The following is a 10,101-nucleotide window of genomic DNA, read 5'->3' on the forward strand; positions in this document are numbered from 1 at the left end:
GGGTGCCAGTATGGTTGGGTTCTGGTGAGGAGCACGGTTTAGAGATGGCCTTCTTCATTCTGTGTCCTCACACGCAGAGAGTGGAGGGAGAAGAAACAAGATCTCCGGAGTCTTTTCTGATAAGGGCCTCCATCCCATCATGAGGACACCACCCTCATGTCTAATTCCCTAAGGCCCCCACTTCCAAACACCATCATACGAATTGGGGAGGGGGGTAGACAGTCCATGGATGGTGGTAGAATGTACACTTAGGAAGACTTAATTGCTGGAATAGGCTTTTCTTCTCCATTTCCAGGTGGTCGGGATTCTGGTGGGGCTGGGCATCATTGCCTTGGTGACTTCACCCTTGCTGCTTCTGGCTTCCCCGTGTATAATCTGTTGCATCTGCAAATCCTGCCGGGGCAAGAAGAAAAAGCACGACCCATCCACAACCTAAAGATCTCTGTTCGTGTCCACGTGCCACAGATGCCTGGGTTATACGAGACCACACAGTGATAAAACCCCACTTAGCGAACTCGCTTCCTCCTCCTCCTTGCCAAACTTTGGAAGTGCCTCTATGTCCAGACCTTGAACTTGCCTCCCCGCCTTCAGGATCCAGAAAGGCCAAGCACTGGGTGGGGGGGTGTGCCCATGTAAAGAGGACCAGGTTCAGCAGTCCAGGCTGTGTCTGTGGAGCATGTTGGGAAGCCTTGGGGTGATGGGGAGGAACTAACACATCGTCATGGTATCAGCCAAAGGATCCCGCCGGACTGTGCAACTTCCCGCCAAATCCAGGGAGCCTGAAAGAACATTTGGTCCAATAAACGTGCTGCCAACCACGACAACACACATGGTAACTGAAAGGCCAGAGTCTGTTCCGTGTTGATTTGACCACCCTGAGAAGCGTGAGGAAAACCCCTGGTAGGAGAGGAAGAATTAGACTGTTTGAGGGGAAATTCTTTTAAGAATTAGAGTGCTTGTAAGAATTGTATGAGGGCTGCTTCTCTTAGGAGTTGATTCTGATGGTTCTACCTCTGCTGGTGGTTACTGTGTGTGCCGTTCCCATCATTGCCCTGGTAAGTTGGCAGAAACACAATAGGTTTCTCCTTGTGGGATCTCAGCTTTAAGCAGGAGAAACTGCTGTGCAGAAGGGGTTGTCATCCCCCCCCCCCCACTGCACCCAGAAAAGGGCTGGAGCAGGTAAAACAATCTGGTCTAATTTAGTATCTCTCTCCTGGGTGATAAACTTCTTCGAACAGCCCGTAGCTGTGACGTATGGGTAGAGTGGCAGGGTTTAAAATCTTCATCATAGGTAACAGGGGCCTTTCTTGAGCTCTTTGTTCATATACCCAACAAATTTAGAATTAGACCTAAAAGTATACAACAGGAGAGAATATTAAAGTCCATAGGTATATCTGGAATTCACATAACTTGCTGCCTATCTAGAATTTCTATTCACTGGGCATGCATGGATATACCCAAGAGTACACACAAAATAAATGTTTACTTAAAAGCCATTCTGTCTTCTGGGACTCATATTTGGTTTATTATAAATCAACTTTAAAAGGTTTTTTTGCATATTATGTATGTAAATTTTGGTTACAGTTAAGTTCATAAGTTATCCAAAGGTGTCAACGCTTTTAAAACAGTGCTTCGTACGATATCATGCCATCCCAGTTTGTAAAAACACTAACTGATAATTAAGTTACTTACACAGTTTCAAATGCAATTCAGAACAACTCTCTTCCCAGCAGCTTTGTTCTTTCAGCATCTGTTAGGGCAATCAAGAGTACTTTTTGTATGTACAGGGCACTGATAAAACAACAAAAAATGTCTGAGAAATGAAAGGTAAATGCTTGGTGTGTCTTACGTAGTTTGGGTTTTTATCACCTCACTGTGGCTTATTTTTCCCATTATTCCCTTAGTCAGATTTTGAATAAACGAGTTTTGAAAAGACAGTAACTTTTACTCTAATGACAGGATTACATAAATGCCATTGGCAATGTAGCCTGGTGCTGCGTGAGAACCGTGTTAAATGTTAGTGGACAGCTCTCTTTGAAGCCAAGGGTACCACATCAGGAATTGTCAGGACCTCTGATATTTTCTGAGATAGCTGGGTAACTAGCCTATTAAACTGCTGCTATCCTTGATCTGTTTTGAAAGAGTGATGCTTTGCCTGTGTAATGGATTGTATTCTAAGCGGGGATGTGTATATTTAAGGAACTTTAATTTGTGTGTACATATTACTATCTGATTGGTGTGTAATACATCTGGTTGTGTACATTTTTATTTACAGTTTGTATAAAACATAGACGAGAACTCTGGGAAAACTTTTGAATGGCAACCAACCAAAAAAGATTTTTAATCATTCATTAGAAATTTCTCAATATTGAATGTCTTTATTTCCCCTGGAAACTCTAAACATTTCAGAGAAGAAAAAATCAGTATCTTTCTTCTATCATCATATTTCATGTGGGTATAAATATAAATGTACATATATTTGAATAATTTGCTTTGTCTGACACTGCCTCATTATTAGCACAGGGCATTTATAACTGCTCAGGGGATCACAGGAACTCAGCTGAAACTGAACTTTTGAATCAAGAATGTCAGTCTTGGTAATATACTCTTCCATTAATGTACTCTCCAAGATTGCTTCCACAAAGAATCTTGAAACAGGGGCAATTTCAAGTAGCCTAAAATGCTGTTATCAGAGGCACAGCTCCTGAATTTGGAGTAAAGGTGAAAGAATCCATCTATGCTATTTCCTTGGCAAAACTGAAGGTCTTCTCACAGAGATACTATAAAAGAATTAGCTTACTTTTTTTGGGGGGAGAGGGGACCTGTTTGTCAAGTAGATTTAAAATAACTGGATTTAAGTTTTCAAATGTTGAAAAGTGCCTGAAAAGTGGTGACTTCTTCCTTAAGTGGCCCAACGACTTGGCCTGTGTAAGATTGTTGGAATCAACAGGAACAGCTTGGTTGGTTAAAACCCAAAGATATCTCTGGTGCATCAAAGGGCAAGATGCAAACCAGTCTAGAGATTTTGTTTATAATAGAGAAAGCTGATGACTTTGATAACAGAGACTGACGTTTTCATTTTGTAGAATTGGCCAGATAAAGGGTTTAACCTTGTCACCTTCCTCTGTTTGTTGGCTGTGTTCTTTCATAGTGATTCTTTCTGTACTAGGAAGAAATATGGGTCTGTGTAATGTTTGGATCTTAGGGCAAACGTGTGTGTGTGTGTGTGTGTGTGTTTGGAGTAGTATATAGTCCATTTGAAATAGAAATCAAACAGATCCATCACCATGTTGTTATCTGGATGGAATAACTCACCATTGGATGTAATGGCCTAACATCTAGCTGTTGCCCCTTGTGGGAATTTTTCTCTTGTTATTAGGTAGGGAAGTGAAGGGGAAAATGTTATGGAAGCAAATTGTAGAATCTTAGGCATCCTGTTTGTTCATGCCATGGATGTTTGCTCTGGACTTCAAATCTCTAGTTTGAAAGAGGCCTTGGAAAAACAAATAATTCACAGTGTGAATTTTCTTGTAGCCGGTATCACAAAAATCTCACCTCCAGGTTTGAAAATCTACATGTGTATTCGAATGTAAATCACTGTTTCTTGGAACCCCCCAATTGTCTCTTAAAAATTACATTGAATCTAAATATGTATTACTTCAGCCTTTCTTACACAGTGCTTCTAAAAGACTTTTGGTCCCTGAATGGATGCCTTTATGTGTATAGAATCATGTGTTATATGTAGCTTTAAAGACAGTTTCAGAATGCCTCAGATGAATGACATTTTTTAAAGCTGTTACAATTGATATCTATAGGCTCTTCTATCTCATGTTGATTCACAATCCAGAAAGTTTTGTTATGTATTTAAGAAATTGCTGTTGTATTATATTTTTCCAAGTATTCGAGAAGAAAATAGCTGTTTTAGTCTCTCTGGCCCCAATAAATGTGGAGCAGGAAGTCAAGTGTGTTATTTTTTTGTTATGCTGCGTGTTTCTACACATGTTCAATTTTATCATCCAGGATCCAGCCAAGTCACTATTAAATCTTAGGTTCAGCATTAACAAAAATTACCCAAATCTGCAATAATATATATGGAAATAACTCTTGCTACCTTGTTTCTTAAAAGAAATAAGAGAAAGTGTCATGTCTTCAAGTGTTGCAGACTTTCTTCTTGTGCATGTGTGATATGCCACACCACTAATGCAAGGCATTAATCATTATCCAGAAAAATATCCAGTAATTTTGGTCTTTGATCATCCTAATAAAAAATGTTGCCAGGGGAGTTTCCGTTGTGGCTCACCGGGTTAAGAAGCCGACTAGTATCTATGAGAATGCGAATTCAGTCCCTGGCCTCGCTCAGTGGGTTGAGGGATCTGACATTGCCGTGAGCTGTGGTGTACATTGCATATGCAGCTAGGATCTGGCGTTGCTGTGGCTATGGCATAGTCTGGCAGCTGGAGCTCCGGTTAGACCCCTAGTCTGGGAACTTCATATGCCACAGGTGGCCCTAAAAAGGCAAAAAAAAAAAAAAAGTTGGCAGATATCAGAATTAGTTCTGTAAAATACGTGTTGGCTTCCGTGCTCTCTCAGGTCAGTTCTAACCTTTCAGCTCATGCCAGAGCGGCAACCTGAGCCACAGTAGTGACAATGCTAAATCCTTAACCCACTGAGTCACCAGGGAATTCCAATGCCTTTTTACTGATTGCTTTTTGCTTCTAATATGATACCTGAGTCTAAAGGTTTATAACTGACTTATTCAAATTTCATTTTGTAAGCATTCAGTTTTGAGGAAATCAGTAAGATCGCTTAAAAACATTTTTGGGTTATGGTTTCTTAATTTGCTTAATTATCTCCTGGAATGTCAACATGATTTCATTTTTAAAGTGTAATTATTACTTGCTGAACTTGAATTTGCATTCCCAAAGAATTATTGAATGAATCATTTTATACAGCAGTGATTTTAATTAATCCCCTAACCAGCAAACTCACTGCAGTGTGAAATGCGAATCTAGTGAGTTTGGAAGAGAATTATAATTATGTTTTTCTGTAATTCAATTATTTCCATTTGTTAGATAATAAATCTGGTGTTTTCGAGACCCTAAAGACAGTATCCAGCTCTACATTATGAGAAATTAATTTCTTCAAATAATTTAATAGCAATTATAGTGTTTTATGTATGTATTTTATGTATGCTTTTCATTAAATTTTTAAATTTTTTTTTAATTAAAAAAAATTGGGGGGAGTTCCTGTTGTGGTGCAGTGGAAATGAATTTGACTAGGAACCATGAGATTGCGGGTTCAATCCCTGGCCTCCCTCAGTGGGTTAAGGATCCAGCGTTGTGGTGAGCTGTGGTATAGGTCTCAGACACAGCTTGGATCCTGAGTGGCTGTGGCTGTGGCTAGGGCGGCAGCTATAGCTCTGATTGGACCCCTTGCCTGGGAACCTCCATATGCCGCAGGTGCGGCCCTAAAAAGCCAAAAAAAAAAAAAAAAATTTGGCTGCGCCCATAGCATGTAGAAGTTCTGGGGCCAGCAATCAATCCCATGCCACAGCTATGACCCAAGCCACAGCAGTGACAATGCCAGATCCTTAACCCACTATGCCACCAGGAAACTCCATATGTATGCTTTTTTTTTTTGGTCTTTTTTGGGGGCCACTCTTGTGGCATATGGGAATTCCCAGGCTAGGGGTCAAATCGGAGTTGCAACTGCCTGCCACAGCCACAGCGACACCAGATCTGAGCCACATCCACGGCCCACAGCAACACCAAATCTTTAATTCACTGAGCAAGGCCAGGGATCAAAACTGTGTGCTCATGGATAGTAGTCAGTTTCGTTACTGCTGAGCCACAATGGGAATTCCCACATGTATGCTTTTTAAGGAAGACTTAAGAACAATCTTAAGAGATAAATGGAGCAGATACTGGATCAAGTTCGTAGAGAAAGCAATGGTTTTGGGTACCTGGCTTGCCAGGGGTCATACTCCTGATAAGTGGCAGCTAGAAAAAGAATGCCTGACTCCTCGAAAGTACTTTAATGTTCTTTCACAGCTAATAAGCCAGAACTGGCCTTTACTCTCATGTCTGTGAGTCCTAAGAGAATGTTCTCCTCTCTGATAGCTCTATCAATGAATGTATAGGTAAGGGAATAGTTTATTATTTCAAATAATCATTTAGTGTCTGTGTTTTGGTATGTGTGGCAGTACGCCTAGGGCAAAGGGCCACCCCTGAGTCAACCCCAGTCACTCCTTGGGGTTCAGCTAGAGGAGAATGACAGGAGACAGGAGACCAAAGGTGATTCCTTGAATAATGCAGTGATACGTTTCTGATTTGCTAACATTGGAACTAGAATTAGAGCTGGGTCAATGTGCCGACACCAGAAGCTCTCCCCAGTGTTCACCTCTCCCCCGTGATGACAGGTCCATTGTCATCAGTTCCTTTTAATGTTTACAATCAAGACTCAAAGTGATTAACTCAGGTCCACATCCTTCCCTATTACTATTACTAGCTTGTACGCTAAAGTATATTTGTGCTCTAGCATTAAATATCAATCATTTTGCAGTTTCAAAAGCAAGAAATGGGGCTCCGATTAAGGAACTTAATGCACTTCTGATGTATATAAAGAAGTGCTTTGAATTCCATTTTCTGCCTTTATGTCTTATCAGTTTTCATTTGTGTGTGTGTGTGTATTAAAACTAGGATTCAGGCTTTTGCTGAGAAGCAGACTAAGTCTAACATTAGCCATTTTATCTTGTCGCTACTGAATGACCTGGTATGACTTGAGAGGGTATATTGTCTATTTTGGGTGGGACTGGATGGGTGGTTGACATTAATGCTATTGAACACATTTAAATAAAATGGACATGAAGGTTTTCTCAAGACGAGTCGTGAGACTTGTAATAATTCATCTGCCTGAGCTCATTTCCGGAAGCCAAGCCAGTTTGTTTGTCTAAAAGCAAACAAGTCCAGAAACCCACACACTGCCCTGCACGGTGTGTCTCAAAATCCAGCCTGGCTCTAGAACTTTGGACCACAAGGGCACGTGAACAGAGTGTTGGGAGAGGGTAGGTCGATCAACCTGTGTCACCCCAGGCACAGAACCAGCGGGCGACACCCTCTGTTCCCTCTGCCCTCTGCCAGTCCGGGTGGCATGGGGCTGGGGGCAGACACCCAGTTTGCAAGAAGATGGCTTCAGTTCCAGGCCTGGCTTTGCTCTTGACTGGTGGTATGGTTTGGGGCGAGTTGTTTATCACACAGCATCATTTCATCAGTCTTAGCTCAGGATTTGGAGGATAAGATGAGATCACGAATGTCAAAGTGCTTCCAAGTGTTGTTTGTAAGGAGTGCAGCAGAGGGGGAGCCCCTGTATTGTGTGTGCTGTGGCTGTGAATTTGCCGCCAGATAGCATTTCCAAAAGAGAACAGGGGACTAAGAGAGGAGGGGTTCCCAAAATGTATTTCAAGCTCTTCAATGTGTGTTGAGGGAGAAATGAGCTCCTCAGTAAATATATCTTTTTAGATTTTTTTTTATTTGTCTTTTTGTCTTTTTGTTGTTGTTGTTGCTATTTCTTGGGCCGCTCCCGCAGCATATGGAGGTTCCCAGGCTAGGGGTTGAATCGGAGCTGTAGCCACCGGCCTACGCCAGAGCCACAGCAACGCGGGATCCGAGCCGCGTCTGCAACCTACACCACAGCTCACAGCAACGCCGGATCGTTAACCCACTGAGCAAGGGCAGGGACTGAACCCGCAACCTCATGGTTCCTAGTCGGATTCGTTAACCACTGCGCCACGACGGGAACTCCTATCTTTTTAGATTTAAAAATTCCTTTACGTTGCTCTTTCGCAAATAGGTTGCAAACATTTAGCTAACTTTGTGCTCAATTAAAATGGAAGAGAAAAATGCAGAATTCATATCAACATAATGAGTTTTTCTGGGGGTCGTGGTTTATGGTAAAAATGCTCATATACAAGAAGCTTTATGGTATGTAAAATCTTTCACATTTCCCTTGACTCTTTATACTATTCTAGAAAGTAGATATTAATATGCCCTCCTCTGATTTACAAATGGGAGATGAGACTTAGTCACTAGGTAACATGGCACATGGTCATATAGCAGGTTGGTGGCAAAGGTAGAATTTGAACCCATTTCTGGTATGGGCCAGCCCAGGACTTCTTAGCATTATTTTATTCATGAATCTCTGTTTTCCTTTCTTTCTTTTTATGACCATACCTATGGTATATGGAATTTCCCAGGCAAGAGGTTGAATCAGAGATGCAGCTGCTGGCTTATGCCACAGCCACAGCAACGCTAGATCTGAGCCTCATCTTCAACCTACGCCATAGCTCATGGCAATGCGGGATCCTCAACCCACTAACCAAGGCCGGGGGTCAAACCCACATCCTCATGGATACTAGTCGGATTCTTAACCCACTGATCCATAATGGGAACTCCCGAATCTCCGTTTCGTTACATTACAAGTTTGTCATTATGTAGCAGGGTTCTTTGCTCAACCTCTCCCTGGACTGAAGATCAAGGTATTGGTCCAGGTGTTTTCATTCGGAGCTTGGGATTCTCTACCAAGATCACTGTTTGTTGGCCTAATTCATTTCTTTCTCATGCCTTCCCTGTGGTCTCCTCCATCTTTAAGCCACATCAAGTCCTTATAATTTAGATCTCTTTGACATCCTTTTCTGCTGCATCTCTCTGACTTCCATAATTTTAAATTTTAAAGGGGTCAGTGGGAACACGTGTGTCATTTTCAATAGGAAATTGAAATTTTTGCTGTTCTGTTTCCCTGCCCCATGAAACCAAGCAGACATGATAGCCTCAGCTAGAAAAATCACAAACTCAGGAAAAAGTTCAGAGCAATATCTAGCTTTCTACAATGGAGCTGTTGATCTTAAGTTTCATCAAAGCCCGGCATGGCCAGGGTATTAACAGGACCCCTGCTTCTGTCTGGTGGCCTTGGGAGGTCCCCTTGGTCTTTATATAAGACAGATTTTCCCACATGGACTTAGAGGAAAACCTGATCCCATCGTTCTAAACAAACCTTCAGAAGATTCAGGATTGGATTGGATTCAAGAAGGACAACTCCTTTCAAGAACTGGCTTAAAGTACAGCGTGGTGTTTCCACCCAAGTCAGGCCAGTAAAGCAATGGATTTCAGTTAACCAGTTTTTTTTTGTTTTTTTTTTTTTTCCTAGAAATGAAAGTCTAGAAGGAAGTGTCAGAGCTCTACTAGTCCCCGACTAGCTTTGGACAATTTAAAATTTTATCTTGACCTTGGTTTTTCTCACCTAGAAATTGGAAATGATTGTTTTTTTGGTCCAGTTCAAATCTAACCTTTTGTGTAAGATGGAGAAGCTCACCAACACCCATTGTGAGCCTCATATTCATGAGAATAGTAAGGGAAATTCTCCTTATTAGACAAGGAACCAGTACTTGCAGGAAGACGTTTCCAGGCACAAAATTATAGGTAATTACATAAGCATGGGAAACACATTACAAGTTTATTTAAAATAAGCAAATTCAAAGAACAATGGTTGAACTTCATAAGTTTGTTTACAGCTCTGGATGGCTGAAGACTTAGAACAAAAGTTGTTTGGGAAATTTTCAGGGACATGTTCCCTCTAGTACTTATATTAAAAACATCTTAACCTCAGTATCCTTATTTTAAGCACATAATGGACTATTTATTCAGAGTGTGTCAGTCGGAGGATTTTTTTAAACATTTAGTCGCTTGGTATTGATTAATTTTGCTCTATATTTCCCTACACATGGCATGTTCTGTGAATTGGACTAAATTTAAGGTATGTATCTGTGTTAATAAATGGTAGATAGGATAGTATATATGGTAGTATATCTACCCATTTATGTATCGTGTGTGTGTGTGTGTGTGTGTGTGCGCAGTAGATAGACAGGTAGGCAGATAGGCATATCTACTTAGGAACAAATACATTTTTATTCAAATTTTATTCCAAAAGTGGAACACAAAACCACTCTGGATTTCAAAAACAGTAAATTAAAAAAAAAATGAAAGCTAAATAAATATTTTAAAAATGCTTTAAAATTTTGACTTTTGAACTAAAATGTGTTTATTTTTC

General features: G+C 41.0%; 1 protein-coding gene across 4 annotated transcripts in view; it reads left to right on the top strand.

The window, feature by feature from the left end:
- The window catches only part of RNF144B (ring finger protein 144B), a 168,437-nt gene extending 164,480 nt beyond the window's left edge, over positions 1-3,957 (top strand). For all 4 annotated transcript variants that reach the window (XM_047795204.1, XM_047795205.1, XM_047795202.1 and 1 more), the window contains exon 8: positions 296-3,957. In XM_047795204.1, the coding sequence (XP_047651160.1) occupies positions 296-436 (141 nt within the window). In that variant the 3' untranslated portion in view covers positions 437-3,957. The remainder of the gene's footprint in view (positions 1-295) is intronic.
- The last annotated feature ends 6,144 nt before the right edge of the window (positions 3,958-10,101 follow it).

This window comes from Phacochoerus africanus, chromosome 9 (genome assembly GCF_016906955.1).
Source record: "Phacochoerus africanus isolate WHEZ1 chromosome 9, ROS_Pafr_v1, whole genome shotgun sequence".
NCBI lineage: Eukaryota > Metazoa > Chordata > Mammalia > Artiodactyla > Suidae > Phacochoerus > Phacochoerus africanus.